This window comes from Ambystoma mexicanum, chromosome 1q (assembly GCF_040938575.1).
Source record: "Ambystoma mexicanum isolate Mex_15411 chromosome 1q, UKY_AmexF1_1, whole genome shotgun sequence".
Lineage (NCBI taxonomy): Eukaryota > Metazoa > Chordata > Amphibia > Caudata > Ambystomatidae > Ambystoma > Ambystoma mexicanum.
This window is the reverse complement of record NC_090922.1, coordinates 209,458,260-209,477,234: the sequence shown is the minus strand read 5'-3', so window position 1 is coordinate 209,477,234 and position 18,975 is coordinate 209,458,260. Positions and strand designations below refer to the sequence as shown.

Genomic DNA, 18,975 nt, shown 5'->3' with positions numbered 1-18,975 from the left:
ACGGCGCCGTTAACCCCTTAATGCCAGGGTTGTAATTTTCACTAGCAAACGTGAATTCCCCCTAAATACTGTTTTGCACTAGCGCAGAAGCAGGCCCAGCTCCCTCCCCTCCCTTTGTTTCTATGATCAGTGCTACCATGAGAGTCACTAGCAGCCGTTTCACACCAACATCAACTTTGGATTTTAGTACTTTAAGGTATCAATGCTCCTGTTAAACAAACAATACCGGCTGAGGTTCTATTCATGGCATGGGCCAGAGGGCAGCCATGGGGCACCTGTGAAATCAGGGGACATTGCTGCGGCCATTTCAGAGGGATGTGTTTTTAAAATGAATCCTATAAGACGTCAATGTGCAGCTAACAGTTTTGCAAAACTATGGCATCCACCTTCAGTGTTTACCCACTTTCGAACTTTAAAAGGCAAACATTATTTGAGTGATACTCCTATATTTGCCAAGTGATACATGGAATAAGGTACCCCCCACCGTAGATTACAAGGATATTTGAAGCTCCTTTATAAGGTCCCGTAACTCTAAGGTGACTTCCAATATCCTTGTTAGGTATGGCAGGAGGCATTGTATTCCGTATAATGCATGCCCAGACACTGTCACCCCCTTTAGACTGGCCTCCTCCTCAATCTAATGTAAGGGATCTTCCATATGCTGATCTTTGTAGTCAATGCAGATTCTGCTGGAATTTCAAAAAGCTAATTAAAGGCTTCTATGTGTTGCAGGACATTAATTTAAGCAATGTAATAAAATGCATCTAAAACACATTTTGTTCTTGTAAATATCTAATCATGTGCAGATTCTTGCTCACGTGTGTGTGAAACTCTAGCAGTGCAAATTAAGCATTCTCCCATAAACATTTCCTTATCTATTAATGCCTGCACAGTGCCACAGGAAACTATTTTAGAGGCAATTGTGTTTACAATTTGTGCAAGCAAAAAGCTATTCTTTTGCTTTTTGCTTTTTGATCTCCAAGGATTAAAACCCTCAGGGTCCTTAATGCCATGCTCAAGTTGACACTTGCCACTTATTATTTTAGGCGAATGTCTTGTCAGTTGTCAGTTAAAATTCTTGTTTTCTATCCGCTCCAGACCTAGGTTTTGAAAGAATAATGCTACAGCAATCACACATTTTGTGTTGTTACCGCTCATCAAACGGGCCCACCAAGCCTAATCTTCATAAGCACGTCGTTCCTTAAAAAGATGTCCCATATATGTGACTAATTGTAGTTGTGGCAGGGCATTTGAAAAGCTTTTCACGGTTTTAAGTGTTGCATTGACAGCTGAATTCTGCTCTGTGGTGGCTTAGCAGGCATTGTGACGTCACAAGTGTAGCGCAATAACTGATTACATAGCAGTAGTGATGTAATTTTCTTTTTACAGGTTACTTGTTATGTCACAATTAGCCTCTAATAAGAACAATCTTCAGGCTTTTATGCAGATATTGCAGGCTGACATGTCTTAATGTCTTATAAGAGAACCATACTTTAATGTATTTCTGGAGAGTGCAATGTAGCTTCAACTATGGGACCACAATGGTGATCCTATAATAGGCAGGCGCGCGCACACACACATACACCCCAAAGTTGACTTCTCTTGTATCTGATCCCACACAGGTGTGTCTGTAGACCTCTCTTTTTACATCTGCCCTTTAACATGAGCAGAGAAATCAGGTCCGAAAGACTCCGAGTTGGATCTGAATCTAGAAGTGTCAAATGGTGATTTCTCAGAAACATTTGAACCCATTTTGTGAATTTTTACAACAGGCTCAATTTCAGCTCCAATCACATTACGTATTTCAATTTGCCCAAAGCATGTCTTATTGGCATTGCAGTGCAATGTCTCATTACTACGCATAAACTAGAATGCGCAGAATAGTGTAGAAATATTTGGAAAACGTCCAACTTAAATTGCTTTTTGGCCCAAGTCTTGTTTTGAAGGATTGGTGAATCTTACCCTTGTAGCGGTACACGTAAAAGCATGCACACATTTTATTTCTCCATGGAAAATACAATGTTGCCGGAAATTAGAAAGGCACACAAAGACACTATTAGATTGTAGATAGATACAGACAGATAGACTGGTAGATGGTTGCTCGAAATATACCATTTTGATTGATGATCTATTGATTGATGATCGATAGATACTTAGATCAATAGATAGATAGATAGATTTTATGGCTGACAAGAATCCACAGGTTAAAGATATTTAAAGTATGGAAAACAACAATCTAATTTCACATTTTGAAGGGGAAAGATGGACTTGTAGCAGGTTCTATCTAAGTCTAAGCGCTTCCACGCAGTGTTCAATACTAATTGCAACTATCCTTTAATAAATGGATTTAGGCTGGTTACATTTACTTTCAAATTCAGAGAAGAGAAATTGAGAGCAAGAAGATCAGAGTGAACAGCATGGTCTTTTGATGTGGTCAGCTCGGTGAAGCTGGATTGGAACCCGTGGACCCTGGTTCTAAATTCGAAAATGTATCCACTCAACTATGCATATAGCAGAGACATTAATTTCTGATTGTACTTACATCTGAGTGTGGTCCTTTGCCTGCACCGGGGCATTCAAAGGTGACAAATTCATGGCACCTCTTATGAACCACGAAGCTGCACACTAGAAAAGAAAAGATCAGAGTATTAATTGCAAGGCAGAAGCATACCAACAAGCAGCGACCAATAGGAACAGACTAGGCGTGAAGAGAAAAAAAAGAAATTGTACCAAATTGTTATTTAAAAGGTTCAAACTTTGTGTTTTTTAAAATAATACACCACAACGAAAGCGGGAGAAAGATTTCAAGCACATTCGTCTTCTTAGCATTCCCTAAAAAACCTACGACGAACCCTGATCAGAGTACCAGCCGATTATCGAGAGACTATAATTACTACAGCACAAGACCATCAATTATGCTTCTTGTTCTTTAGTAAAGAACACAAAGGCAGCTCAACAAAACAAAAAGAAAAATGCGAGAAGGAAAAAGAGCAGAATTGGAGCCAATTTCCGATAGGGGTCTTGTTAGCTTGGAATGTGTCAACTTAATCTTTGCACTTCCCAGGTAGTGAGGTAGCAGAGAATACAAATAGTGAACTCAGAACCTGCATTGACGTTCAAGAAATTGAACCGTAAACTTTGAGCACTTTTTCACATTTTTATAATCTTGGTTTTCAAGCAACTTATCTGGAACAACTTGAAGGTGCAGTGCTGTGTTTCAAGAAACACAGTTTGATACCCACCACTGAACCTGTGTCAACTGCAAATAACACTGAAAGCACCAGTGCTGCACTCATTCTCTGGGCCTTCTGTATTTACATTGTCAAGTCAGTTGTTTAAGTCATTTAAGAAGAGGTTACAAAGGTAGAGGTGCCAAGACGCACCCCACCCTGTTGCCGTTCTGGTTGCAAAGGAGCCAGAAGTTGCCTCTTCCAAGCTCAGTTTAGCTCAAGTCACTCACAGTCTGCATGTGTAAGGTGGGTAACAGGTGAAGGAAGTCCAGATCAATCCCTTCCCACTCTGTATCTTCCCACAGGAAGTACCTACAGATGGAGACAAAGGCGGCTCCCGGATTCCCCACACCTCAAATGACATACAGTATTACACAGGGGAAATAATCTTGACTGCTGCTCCAGTGTTCCCGCTGGCCTGCCAAAACCACCTTCTGCCAGATGCATTACCCCTGCCTCCATGTCCCATGAACGGTGTGATGGTTTACCAAATGTTTTGTCAACAGAAGGGACATTAGCCAGTACTTTGTAGCATCTGAACTGCCCCCTTCTTATAAATCGTGACATTTATAGCCAAATGTCATAGGCAAGGAACAGTTCTGGGCCATACAATTGTCTCGGGCACCAACGAAAAAGTGGCCCACAGTTGCAAATGCCAATTCATTCCTTTTGTGAGGCTGTTTGAATAGTACCCAAGCAGAAGGTTGTTGATAAAATGTGATGCAAATTGTACATTTTAAAGAACATTGATTCAGCAACACTGGTCAAAACGTTTAGACAAAAAGTCAAGTAACTCATCAAACTAATCCACTTTGACCCAAAAAAATGGCCCAAAAAAGCATTTTGCGTGTTTGGTTCGCCCATAGTCATATTGCCATATAGGACAGCCCGAGCCTGGTTCTAGTCAAAAGAATTGCACTAAAACCATGTTGACAAAAGTAGAGCCCAAGTCTCAGGTGTAGCCAGAAAGAAATCAAAGAGGACATGGGGAGGGTCGGGTACTTTGCCTTGCTTCTGGGAACAAATAACAAAACGGACTTTTCCAGCTGTAAGGGGGCTCACAGGAAGGGTATGTCTCAGACCAATCCCTGTAATAATTTCATCTACTTCTGGCACTTCAAAATCCAGCGCTGCTGAACTTCCCCTCTCCACACGGAGTAACTCATTGTCATTATAAAGCTTGGTGAAGTGTTCCTGACTAGTGACCTCACGTAAGGTTAATAAAAGGGTTAGGTTCTAGAGCCAGGTTTTCCAATGCATTCTTACATGCTGAGAGTCGCCCCCAGCCTTCTTTGAAGCTGTTTTATGTATTCTGCACCTCTGTGTGTCAGGAGAAAATTCGCTCTTCAAAATTCTATGCTATGTTAAGTTATGATAGTGGTGTTCACTCCATGCACATCTGTTATCTGCATGGTCACCAGGTCATCCAGTGGATCTAAAAAGAGGTGGGTTGGTTAAGTTAGTGGGGAGAAAGGACGAAAGCTATTTGGTTTTGCTGCACTGTGTTGGTTACAATTCCATTGCGGTCGGCGCGGTTGTTCCTTACCTTGGAAGTGAATCCGAGTCATCTAGTTCGTTCCTCCTCTAAACATATTCTTTTCTCCTTCCTAAAGCATTTGAATTATTCAGCCATAAGTAGATCATTTTCTTCAGATTATAAGGACAACACGCAACATCCTACCAAGATTGAAGGTAAAACGAGTAATCTAATTATCTATTTTATATTCCTGCCATTCTATCTCCAACTCTGAAAAATAGGATGAATTAATGTTGACATTTGTTTGTGGAAGTGTCTGTAAAAATAAATAGAGTGGCAACAAAAGCGAAAACAATAGTTTCTGGAATTTTTTTGGGCTATTGGACTCGGATAGGTACGGCCTGGCCATTTATGTTTCATTTCTCTAAACTTATATTCCATAAATGTTATTGATGGAGCTTCCTGGTTGACGTTGCCATCCTGTTTTGTCTTCTTTGTCATGTCTCCTCTGAGAAAGGACTACACAGTCACTAACTGGGATTGAAAATCAGAATGCATGAGAATGGAGGACACATTTCGCAGAGAATCAGTAGAGACTATACAACTATTCACCAAAGTTGTCCTGGTAAGAGTGTTAATGTTGGTCTTGGGAGGATAGCTCAGAGGCAATGGGCTCTGCGGAGCAATACAGGTTCGATCCTCAGATCCGCGCTTATAAACTTCTGGGTATTAAGCGCATTATAAATAACCAATTATAATCTAGCTGCCATGTTTAACACAGATTTCATTATCATCTTGGCTCTGAAAGGGAATTATGATTGATGCAGGATCAGACATATGTCAGACACAAGACTCTAAGGCCGTCCAGATAGACATGCATGCCCTTTCCTAATTTGCATTTCCATGTGGGTTCCATGTGATAATGTTGCAGTAAAAAAGTTGCCAGGTAGGCAACTTTTTTCCCTGACCTCTAATATTTTTTCCCCAAAATATTGTAGGAGGTATTTAATTATATATTATTCCCTCCAATCCTAGAAAATTTGGGGAAATTGTTTGATTGTCTGGAGGGTGAATTTTTAGGGAAATGTCTCCACCTTGCGGCCATTTTCATTGCGACGTTATCACGGGATACCGTGAAGTGAACGTCTAACGTCAAAAAGTCAATAGGGCATTTTCAGTGAGGCATGTGTTACTCGACAGGTTAGTATCCACAGTTACTGTTTTCTAGAAGATGTGAGTGTTTCTATATTTGTGGCAAATACAACACCTACACTTTTTTATATGTATCAGTCAACCATGAAAACTGAGAACTGATTTCAAGTAAATAACTTTTCTTAGCAGCGCCTAAAAAAACTAGGAATCACATTACACGAGAAACAGCCAATGGCTGATAGACTATAATCACATAGCACAGACCTTCAATAGTGGTTCTTTGGCTACAGTAAAAACACAAAGGCAGCTCAACAAAACAAAAGAAAACAGAAACTATACACACACAATAATTAGGGACACTTTACTAGAGTGGGCTTCGTAAAAGTCCTTATAAAGATGAATTCCTCTGCCAAAACCTTAATTTTCTGACATTCCATTTGTGTAGATATTGTTTTATTTTCAGCTCAATTGGTGAGCAGCAAAGATAGTTTACATGTTAAGTGTCTGTACAGGTATTCTGCAAATGTCTATGATACTAACTTTCTGGCAAAGCATATGTTAAAATCCAACAAGACGCAACAAAGTCCCTTGATCAGTTGTTGATTGTTGTTGTAGATTTCCTCTGCATTGACGGTCGGCATAATAATGCCCGCTCACACACACATCCTTCTAGAAACAATTAATCGTGAGCTGTAACGCACAAACTAATCTCACTCATGTCAGGGAAACATCTATATGTTTGTATCAATAACCGCCACAAGGAAATCAATGACTGAAATATTTCCAATAGAAAAGCAAATCTAATCCTATTTTGACAAAGACTCACTAACAAACTCAGTCTGCTTCCCAGTGAAATCCCCAGAGAATAGTCCAACTGCAAACACATCATGGGGTCCAGGTATTCATTAGGAATTCTCCCAAGGATCCCGCTTTCCGCTCTGCCCCATTGATATGTATCAGGGATTGTTTGCATGTATGTGACAACCCTTGGGAGGAAACAGGCAAGGCTCCTCATAATCTCCTGCAGTTTAATCTTCCAGGGGCATTGTATAAGCAGTGGGAGTCAATAGTAAATGCAATCAATGGCAAATGCCATCAGATCTTCAGGACCCGTAAGCACCGCCCTGCATCCCATTCAGCTACACTGACCACTGGTGAGGTACAAGATGGCCTCACATATGGTCACTGTTGTGTGATACGTCTGGCCTGGGTGACACAATAGGGAAATCTGACGATTACACGAACAGCAGAACCTTTTAGAGCTTTCCACAACAAGTATTCCAGCATGTCAATGGTGCTGAGGTATCACCACATGTATTCTGACTGGGTCACAATAAATTGGCAAATCCCAAGACATCAGAAAGCTAAGAATAGCATGAGGGCCTAAATATAAAATAACTAACATAGGCACTTTGCAACATGGGCACACATATACATTAAATAGGAATTACAACTATAATTTGGTTGGCTTAAAAGTATTTGGGGTAGACTTGAGTACACAAAAACTGACACGTGCATTAGGCTTTGCTAGGATGGGGGGCTGAGGGGACAATAGCACCGGGACTTTTGGTTGTAGCCCCGACTAGAAGCTCAGGGGCTACAATCAAAAGGCTAAGCTGGCCACGAGTCCTGACCGTCCTGACATTACCGCAGCCCGGATCTTTTTCTGACCTAGCAACACCCCTTCCACTAAATGTGCCAATGCATTTCAAATAAAAAGAAATTATTAGAGCACACCACAATCTACCATTGTTACGTAAACTTGACCCTGCATGAAAAGATGACATCCTTTTGTTCCGATTATATATGATTTTTCAAGTTGGCCTTTTGTCACAAGGAATATAGTACAGGTCATATGAACTCTAAATAAAGCATGAGGCACGCAAGAGGACTCATGACAAGAAACTGTATGTATTTATTCAAGAGCCTAAAGAATATGACTAGGACTAGCAGGTATTTTTTTTTTCAAAATGCACACGTGTTGTCATATTCTTAGAATAAAGACATTAGGAGACATATGAAAGATGAAGCCTTTGAGATAGGATATCACATTTATTTTCCCGAGAAACCTCTTTGCAAGCACCAATGGAGGAACCCCTTCATGAAGTTGTGTGAAGATAATTGTAACATTACTGTATGGTGGCTAGGCCAGCAGGACCTATTCATGAATCTAGCAATCAAAGTTTCCTCCTAACAGGGGGGTGGGTGGAACAATCACTCCTTCTCTTTTCATCTTTATCGCCATCTTTACCTGAGTTGCGAAGTGCCTCTATTCCCCCACCTTCGTGGGGTCTTAAATAAGCCGTTCTGCCCCGCCTGGCACTTTGGCTTGCTCTGTTGGGCGCCCTTGGTAGGAAACACTTCTCATCCCATATTGACTTTCAGTTCTGCATGCTCTCTGCTGCCACTATGGGCTGCTCTGCACTAGACCATTAGTTGTTTTTCGCTGCAGCATGAATGCTGTCATGAACCTCACGTACCATAACTCTGAAAATCAAGATGTCCCATCTAGGTTACTTTGCCACAATAATACTGCTAGGTTATATTCTGTGGCATATGTTCACATATATGTGACCTTCCTATACATCAAGTCCTGCAGCTCAAAGGTCAATTTTCCAATGTTGCCGGTAAACTCCTCATCCTCGATATCATACGGAAGACCTAGGACCTTCCTGAAATCGTTTTTAAGGTACCTTCAAGACGAATTTGGCTCTCAAGTGTAGCAGGGAGGTAATTTTGCTTTAGAACAACCCAGGATCAAAATATACCTCTGATGCCTCTATTCCCTTTTGTTTTTCATGGGCCCAAATATGCAGGTATTTCCATGGCAGAATTGTCTATATCTCCCTCCTTTCTCTTCGATCTGGGGAGGCCAAAATCAAGAGTCCATGGCGTCAAGTTTACAGCTCTGCATACGCCACCATGTTTCCCTTCGGAGCAGTGAGGTTAGCTACCTAGTGCACAAGGGTTGTATGTTGTTTATTCAAAGGAAATTACTCTGTTGTAATTTACTTTGACTCAACAAAAGAGGTGATGGCTGGAAGGTTTAGAAGGAATCTTAACCTCTGGCATTGCTCTGGGCAACCCTGCAGACATTCAATCTTCGCCTGCCAAACCATTAAAAAAGGAAAAAGACTATATGCAAATCAGGCTGGGTCCTACCCCAACAGGGCAGTCCACCCCCGAGCTGCTTGGTCACAACCCTTCTGCACTGGACCACAGGCATCCCCAGACATGTTTTGGCCTCATTGGGCGTCATTCGTGAGGAGTAGCTTGGGTCTCTAGGCCCAGCAGTCACAGGATCCACGTCTGGGCATATCCGTCGTCCTCTGGATGACTATAGCACAATAAAAGAGGTTATGGCTGGAAGGTTTAGAATTAATCTTAACCTCTGGTCCCTGCCCAAACTGCTTGGTCACGTCCCTTCTGCACGAGACCACAAGCATCTCCATACATGTTTTGTCCTCATTGGGCGTCACAAGTGACAAGGCCAAACCATGATTGGGGATGCTTGTGGTCTTGTGCAGAAGAGATGAAACCATGCAGTTCGGTTTGGACTACCTCTTATGGGGTGGGACCGGGCCTAGTTTGCATATGGTCTTTCCCCTTCTGTAATGGCTTGACAGGCAAAGAACGATGGTCTGGAGGGTTGCCCAGAGCAATGGCAGAGGTTAAGATTAATTCTAAACCTTCCAGCCACCACCCCTTTTGTTTTGCTGTAATTTACGTTGACAGCATTACTTGGACTTTTTTGTTGATTTTATTTTAAATGAGGGGGATCCCTCACATGCCCCAGTCTGCCTTTTATTCCCTTTAATTGTCAAGTCACAATGGAGTCAGCAACGTTATGGTTACATCTGCCGTTTTATTTGCCGGCCACGTTCTCGCTTCAAACCCACATCGCCTGAGCATTCTGCTACTCCCTATGCAGTTTGATTCTGTCAACCATTTTATGGAGGCAATATTGACTTTGAAAGGCAGGATCAACATTTCCCCTCATATAAAAAGCACAAAAAAGTCTAATTCAACGCAAACATTATCCTGATCTACCTGTGCCAAAATCTTAATGGACCTGTAAGTCCAACCGCATTTACATCTCTGGAAATTGCCATGTACATAAAAATATTCTCATATCTAGTCGAAAGCCGCAGGAAAAACTCTTCTTTTCTCTCAACTTCATAGCTGAGCCCGTTTATGTCCATTTCTATTCAAGACTTCTTAATGAAGCACACGCTGGCGCTTACATTTGCGTTATTGTATCCTCATTCACTAGGCCTCTTCATGTTGCACGAGTCCTTGCTTTTTTGTCTGTTTATTCCTTCAAATAAAGAAAACCTCAGCAACAAAAGTGGCTAGTTATCGAAAAATGACTAACAAAGATTACTCTTAATTGGCTTTATCTGTTCTGCTATTTGCATTTTATAGTATAAACGCATAATTTTTCATATGAAAGTATAGCAGGTTTTTTATTAAAACAATGCCCTCGATCCTTCCTGCAACTCAATTACAACTTTTTCTCCAGTATAGCCTATTCATCATGTCTCATTAAACTCCTTTATTACACCAAACCATTAGATATGCAGTTTTACACTGTCTAAATCATATGAACAATTAAGATATTCTTAGAGTCATCTGAGAATATTTTTGTTAGCAGCGAAATGCATCAACAGCTTTTCTCGTGCCTTCCTACTAATTAAGAACCATAAGCATGCAGGGATGGAAATTGCTGGGGGCGATCTTGCCTAGAAGAGCCTGCTTAGCTCGACACCAGTAGCGACCATGAGATACATCTCACTGACTCCCCACAGCACATGGCGCCTTACAAATACAAGTATGTCAAATTGAATCAGTGTGTTTGGGAAAGTGTACATAGGAGTGCTAGGCCACAGTAGAAGAAATGTGAAGCATAAATAGTCCTTTTGAATGGGAAAAAGTTATCGTTTTCATCCCATTTGGTAGTTAGATTTGTGGTACGCTATGTATTCCCTCACGTTACCAAGAAATGTGCCTACTTAGTAGGTGATCGCCTGATACACAGGAGCTGCTTTTAGCTCCTGATCATCAAATCCTGCCCTTCAATTGAATATTTCGTTTTATTTTTGAGATTATAACGTCCTTTCTCAATGTTAATGTAAATAAATGGACCACATGTACCTTCATTCAGACCGTCTTTCCACGATTCACAAATTGTCAGGGCATGTTTTCTGACATTGTCTTGGATGTCATGAATGCTACATGTTTACAGGTTCTCAGCCGTACTAGAATTGTTAGGAGGCCATTTTGCCAATTCTTCAACCTAAAGAAAAACACTGCAGTCCATGTATAGATTTACATCTTCCAGATACAGGCATATGTTTTAAAAAGATAGTTGCTACTGTGGATCTCTTGGTGTCTTCTTCATTTATTTTGTACCATACAAGGTGCTTGTTTCAAAATATGAGATTGTCTCTTGTATGTTCCATCATTGCGGGAATCTTCTACATGTTTGGCTATGCAGATCTTTTGGACTAGAATTCCCATCAGTCCTAGCCAGCATAGTCAACTGTGAGGGACCAATGGAGTTGTAGTCAAAAACCTCCAGAGAGTCGCAGGCGGCAGAGTCCTGTTTCAACTGTAGGTTTCAGCAAACAATATCTCTTTTCCAGTTCATATCCCACTCCCATAGCTTCACTTTCAGGACCTGCTTATTTTAGGCAATTACACCCGCAGCTGTGCCTTGTACCAGATGGCAAATGCCAGCCAGCTTGAGCTAATAGGAGGGTGGCAAGGCTCTTTAATGACGGCTTCTGGATCATTTCCATCCGGAATACAAGGTTCTTAAGGCTATGAGCACCCAGCCTAAAACAGAGGTGCTTTATTTTCCATTACAGAAAACTCCTTCCTTCTCTGAATGAAGAGCGCTCGGACCACAAGCAAGTAAAACATATTAAAAAATAAATAGAACCTATTGTAAATGTAAAAGATAACTCGGTCACAAAAAGAACACAATCCTGTTCCATTTCTCTTTGGAACAAGGTGTGGCTGCGAAAGGTGACCAGATTTTGTCAACAACAATCGATATAATAGGTTTAAAAGAAGGACATCAGTGACTGAGCATCAAAAAATAGGCAGGAGAGACCAGAATGACAAAGCCCACAGATAGGATGACCTAGTACTGGAATGTCAGCGGTTTCTTTTACATTTTAGCTACGTGAGGGGCATCTTCAGACTCTCTCACCATTATGTTACGGCTGTTGCATTTGTTTTAAAATCAATTTGAACAGTTTATTTTTTTCAGAGAGGTAGTTTTTTATGGCCGAGGCTACTTGATGCTCTAGTAATCTTGCATTCAGACGGGCAAACTTAAGACAATAATGGGGCAGTGGGGGCACATACAGTTGCTATCCCTTCTATGCCACACTCTCATTGGCAAACATTCCTATTTTTATTCACTTTCTATGAACTCCTTCTCTTCCGTTTGTAGGTTGGTTGCAGAAGTTTTATTTTCGGTTCTATACCAAAGAGAACTGAGGCATTTATTTGAGATGCTGGGTATGGATGTGTGGTCTAAGTCCCATGCAGCTTTCCTGGTGATTCAAAGGGCCTTGTGTAGGGGAGGAGCCAAGTGCCCCCACCTCAACCACCTCACCCATATTGCCTATATGTTGGGAACCAGAGTGTGAGACAGGTGCAGTACCAGTGAAAATACCAATATCAAGGAGAATCCTGGAAGCAAGGTTCCCATTAAGGAAGCCATACCTGCTTACACGACAGTATGATGGCCATTTAAATGAAATTCCAGAAGAAACAGGCCTGATGAATGGGAGAGGAGAATGGTGACGTCACACCTGAAGCAAGGCTGACATACATTGAAGAGATGCAGATATTCTATAAAGCATTAAGAAAGTATCAAAGATAAGTGATATCTTGGGCTCAAGATGAAGAAACTTATGCTACAGAAACGATGAAGATATCAAGTCATTTTACACGTGTACATATGCAAAGAAATGCAAGCAGATGAAGTATTCTTGAGGCTAGCTTTATAGTGAATAGATTGCAGCATGCACCAAAGTTTACATATATAGGAGTGAGTAAAGGATGGATGGTTCCACAACGTATTATAGCAGCGCTCGGACAAGAAAAGAAGGCCTTTCCAGTGTGGCACAGTAATAAAATAAATTGGATTAACAGGAGTGAAACTCAGAAAGGAGAGGCTGGATGAGCCCCAAGCAGCCAAGGTCGTATCAGACTGAGATGAACAGACATTCGATGTAAATCGTGTAAAAGAACGAAACTCCTGTTCAGAAGGCAAGGACAAACACAAGGAAGACGTCAGAGGTCTATTGGAAAATAGTATTTTAAATGCAGCAGAAGCTCAATGTTGTGGTCTTCAGTCACGTGGAAGGATGAAATTGGACAAACATGGCAACCACACCTACGCATGAAGGCAGAGCGGGCCTTCACTCCCCTGAATTCTCCAGAGCAAAGAATATTTCAAAGGACAAGTTTAAAGCCTTAATTGACAGCAGACTACTAAGATGATGATAGATGATATGTTAATTGGTGGGAAGCTATGGTTATGACCAGCTCACCAGCACCTGGAAGTCTAGCCTGTGTGCTGCTAAACGTAGGTGGAAAAGTATTGACGGATTTAAGAGGGCCAGCCAATTGTAGGGGGCCGCGTGATTAAGGGTCCTATAGTTTGTGTAACCAATGGGACATTGTGCATTTAGTGAACTTCATAGTGACCTGTTTTAGGGGAGGGCTTGGTTGCCCCACCTGATGTTAAAGAGCCTATTACTCTCTTAAACTAGTATGGAACGTATATTTAAATGTTCCCTCCAGTCCCATCACTTTCTTCAATAGGTTTTTGTAGTTTGCCGCGTAGAATGATGTTAGTAAATATGTAGATTAACGTCATCAATGATGAGTTTTTGCTATAAATGCAGTGTTTTTTCTGAATCAAATTGAGAAACCATGCTCTGAGATGTCCGTTGATGTCCGTTGTACTCCCTGTTTTAGATAATTGATATTAAAAAGTTAAACTTTTTGCCAATTACCTGAGTCCTTTCGATTATTGATGTTTGAGTAACTTCTCTATCCCCATTCATCTCCAGGGGATTGCTACCTCCTCTTAAAGGGCTGGGCGGACTCCCAGTTCACTTGGATTTGGCGCTGTGTTGGATGGGGAAACAGAAAAGACTAAGAATATCTCCAGAAATAAGGCCCTGTTTCTAGGACCATCAATAAGCATGCAGCTATGTTATGGATGACCTACAATTTAAGCATCTCTTTTTTTGGCGTAGACCAATGGTGCTGCTGTAATGCAGTGTGATAGTGCTGTTGCCTCGGTTGATAAAGTCTTGTGGTGCATGTCGGTGGTTAGAAGGATCCTTCTCAAAATGTACAGATGGAAGTGGCAACTAAATTAAGAAAAAAGAACTGTGAATCACTGGATGCAGGAGACTTGTTGCTATCAGAGATGACGGCCAGATTCAAGTGTGTGTCATGGGGTCTGAGAGCCAGAATCTAGCGCTGTCATGAGCTTGCTCTGAGCCATCAAGGAGGATTTCAATTACTGTTCTGTTTAGGTGCAGCCAATTGTCCGCCATCCATTCTTGGATGGTTGTAAGGCATGTTGAAACACTAGGTAGGCAAGCAGGCTTGTTTTCTAAGTGGAGTTTTAACTGACTGTCATCTAAGTAGATAATTAAAGGCAAGTGAATGCGATTGACAAGTGTAACCATTGGGAGGACTATGCGTTAAAATGCCAGGCTGAGAAGATTGACCTCATTTGAACTCTACAGTCCTGGGTTCTAGCTTTCCAGGTGAAAGGGTCCATCTTCATCTGTGCAGTGCGGTCTGTCAGGAACTGTGTGAGTTACTTCAAGGCTGTTCCTTCCCTTCTCATGCAGGATTGCAGGAGGGAAAGCAGAGTAGTGTATTCAACTTCATTGCATGCTGCAGAGGGATACAGAAGAATTTGTGCTACAGCCTGTGTTTTCTCAATTTTTCAGCATACCTTCTACGGGATAGATTGCATGTTTTACCCTTAATGGAAGCATGAGCGATGTGGAGGGACTCTTTGAAGGTTAAGTTCTGCCCCCTTATCTCACATATGAAACGCCTGTTGTCTCGTGTGTGTAGATTTTCTATTCTCCCCCTCATACGCTATTACAACATGAAGATTGAGCTGTTTTTACTCTATGGGCTTGATCTATCCCTCCTGTACCTAGGTTACCATTTCAATGTTCCCCAGTGGTCTTTATGGAACAAGGTTCTCTGCCTTGTCATGTCCATTCCCAATGTAGTAATTCGGCACAAGCTTGCGCTTACGTCATTACAAGCTCACTATTGGTGGAGACAATTGCTGAATTACTCCAAATCTCTTGCTCCAGAAGATAATTCGTTCTACTGCGAATTAGGCAAGGCGATGAAGGAAAAGTCTTCACAATCCATAAACACTTATGTTCTATGGATGCAGAATCTAATTCTACTAATTGGCTCCTCAGAAAAGTAACTTCTTAACCTCCCAGGAGGAGCGAAACCGAAACTTTTTAGGCAGGATTCGCTGCAGGCTATTGACGCTATTAACACATATTCCTCCTACATTGAGTATGTGAAATATGTGAAGAAAAGAAACCACCTTCCTCTATATCTGACCTGCTTACCTTATAGTAAATTTCGCTCTCTTTATATACGATTGAATTTAAATCAGTTTCCTACTAGATCACCGATGAAGAACTGGGGGTCCCTGGATAAATCTGTATCTTACCTGAATTGTAGTTTTTGTAATCAGCCGGGTCTTCTGGAGACCTTACGTCAAAGGGTTTTGGAATGTCCAACTCTCCAGCAGAGTAGAGTCAGATATTTCAGGCATTCCGAAAGTTTTGAGACAGATTATTCTAGAAAACTGTTGTGGGCCAGATTCATGTGGGGGGGGGGTCAGAGAGGGGATGTGTCTTTAATGATTGCACCATGTAATTTTCTTACTTATGTTGTAAGTTGTTTGGACTAATTGTATGTTTATTTCTTATTTTCTCTCTTTGATACAGGTTTTATTTTTCTAGTTGATCAATTGTTTTATTTTGTGTGAGGACTTTTTGTAAACCAAATCACAATAAAAAAATAAAAGCCTGTTTGCTTGTCGTCAAACAGCTGGTTAGTTTTACAAACGAGTTGCTGCTTGGTAATGGTCCATGCAAGGGATTTCTGCCGCAAATGAGAGGATTCTTTATAGGAAAGAAAGGATCTGCTTTGGGTTTTGTTAGCCGGGGAATTATCGGTGTGGAATTAAGTTCCCCTGGAAACTTGACTAAAGTAAGGGATTAACTGCAGGTGTCTGTACTTGGGTAGACAAGGAGGGGAATAGCCAAGAGCAAGGGCATGCTTGATCATTTGACTTTATTCATACAGCTGAAAGCTCTGAGAATGTCTGTCTGTAGGAATGGAGTACACTTTGAAAAACATAAGGCCAAATTGGTACTCCACAGCTGCACAGAGGTAACCTTTTTGGATGACTGAATCAATGTTTTGATGTTTATTTTGTCTAGTATTTAAGGGATGAAGTAACCTTGTTAGTTAGCGCTTGTGTGGGTCTTTCAAATGAAGATTCTTGGGATGGTTAGGTACATTCTTTGTATTTTCTGAAGATTTCTCATGTCGTTTGTGAGGTGCTAGCTGGATGCGCTTGAAGAAGCAGGTGTGTTTATGATCTTTTGGATGGTGAATCTATAAACTTTATATTGTCTCAGCATTTCCTTTTGTCTTCAGGCACTCCTGATTTTTGCCAGATCACTCAAGTCTACAACCTCACTATTCAAGTCAGCTAATTGCCCGTCAATCCATTGGTTCTTTGATTTCATGTCAGATTTATGTATTTTTGCTATATTTTGAGTGATGCAGTCTAACTCCATGGAGATGTCCTTATAGAATAAGGTCAATAGTGTTTCTGGGTTAGATGTTTGTTGTGGTTCACAAGGAGGGGTTGGAAGGTATAAGACTACTTCTCTGAAAACTTCTCTGTGCAATCTGAAGGAGATTGGTGGCTCAATCTGTATTGTGGATCAGGGTGACCCTTAGTCAAGGTCTTAGGGATACCTTGTATGATGAGGTAGTTGGTGGTTATATATGAAAAGAAGGGGCTGGCGTTGTCTGTTCAGCAGCAGTTCCAGGTTAAAAAAAAAGAACATCCCGTAGAAAGCCATATAAAAGGGACCCAGATCAATTGAGTGAAGCCTGGAGGAAGAGGGGTCATGTTATTCCGGGGTTCTAATGCTGTTTCATTCTCTAGGTCGCCCAGGAAACTGTGAGACTTCCTACTAATATTACTTTGTTAGAGGCATTTGCAGTTGCTGATATCATGTCCCTCCGGTCTAGAATGAGTAAGTTAGGGCTCGGGCCTGGAGTTCGGCGAGCTATCCTGATCAGGAGGCTTTGTATTGGCATTGATGATTGTTAATGCATTTGGCTGCCAGGTGTTCAATAGTGTGGTATATTATGGTACTCACCCTCAACGTTGGGGGCGAACTGGGCCAGTAATAGCCCGCCACCCCGAGCCTCAGTGAGAGTTGTGGGCCTGTACCGTCCATGTCCTTCCTCCAACAAGAGGCTGATTGCCATTCTCACCCCAGTGTTCATCTGGGGTGCAAATGGTTTTTTGTTTTTTTTTTACATTCACTGCGCATATTGTGCGATGCCAAACTCCCGAGAAAAAAATAAAAGAAAAGAAATGATGGCCGCCACAATAGGAAAGTACCCGTTCCATTTCAATGGCGGCCACGGATGAGAGGAGCGCCGGGACCGGAGTACGAAGCTCTGGTCCAGCAAGTAAGTGAGGAGGGTTAGAGGTAGGGGGTTTGGAAGGGGGGTGTTTTGTTTTGGGGGTTGGAGGGAGGGTGAGGAGTTGGGGAGGCAACAGGGAGAAGCCCCTTGTTGCCTCTCCACAATCAAGAAGGCATGGCCCAGGGAAGGTATTTGGGTGGCTGGAAAGAGTGTGTGGTATACAGTGTATTCTCTCACACTCTTACAGCCACCTGATTGGCTGAGCACCCTTCTCGGGAGCAATTTCGCTCTATATGGAGTAGCATATGAGGTAAGTGGGATGGATGTACTCCAGGCTCCTCCTATTTTTTCAGTATGATTCTAAACAGGTATTCTAAAATCCTCTGGTATGAGTGTGTCCAACGGGGTAGTTTGATGGGAAGCATTTTTCTATGATATCTGTTCACATTTTTTGATGCTAGTAAATTCTTAGTGTTACTGGTGTTTTGTAAGCGGTTTTGTAAGCGGAACATGCATTTAGCCTATAGGGAGGTTATGAGGGTCTAGGAGGAAATTGATGTTGAGGTGTTTCAAGCCTGCTCAGGTCAATGTCAGAGCTCTGGTAGGGGAAGAGCTATAAGGATAGGAAAGGAAGAGAAGGTTGCAGATGGTATTTTTGGGCTTGAGTGTTGGCATGTTTGCATATCATAAAAGTGCAATGAGGTATTGACTGTTAACATTAAGTGAGTTGTGTGACACTAGTAAAGTATGAAATAAGCTGAGACAGAAACACAAAACAGGATAGTCGTGGTGATCATAGCTCTCAAAGTCCAGTAGTTCGAGTTAGCAATGAGTTGTTCAGAGGATTCCTGCATTGTTTCAGTGTGTTTACCTTCCTTCCTGGTGATGGTGGGTTTGTGACAATCTCAAAGCAGGATCTTCTCAGGGATGTGGCTCTGAGCCTATTTATGACGTTGTGCGTGGAGCATTAAGACCCAGAGAATAGGCTCACCTATGTCAACAGGATGTAGGTGGCAAGAGGGGGATAGAGTTGAACACCTATTCAATCATGTGGTAATAATGGGTTGAGGTTGAAGGGGAATAGCAATTGTAGTTCTGGAAAGAGGCCAAGGGGAAGATGGAAAAATGAAGGATGGAAGGCAGCCCGGTGAGCGCAGGCCACACAACTATGGCTATTTTTCATGAGTGTGTGGCTCATAAAATCATGGTGTGAAAAACCGGCGCTGTCCTCAGTGAACCAGGCCATCTGGTCACTCTGGGAGGGGAGACCCCAAAGGAAGAAAGAGGAGGATTTGTGATGCCAATAGAAAATGGAAAACAGATGTGGCTGGGAACTTGGGGGCTTAGTAGGGA

At 41.8% G+C, this 18,975-nt stretch overlaps 1 protein-coding gene across 1 annotated transcript in view; it reads right to left on the bottom strand.

Moving 5' to 3' along the window:
* PRKCG (protein kinase C gamma) overlaps window positions 1-18,975 on the bottom strand; it is a 1,699,783-nt gene that overhangs the window by 909,508 nt on the left and 771,300 nt on the right. Inside the window, exon 3 of the mRNA XM_069637367.1 lies at window positions 2,543-2,625. Coding sequence (XP_069493468.1) covers window positions 2,543-2,625 — 83 coding nt within the window. The remainder of the gene's footprint in view (window positions 1-2,542; window positions 2,626-18,975) is intronic.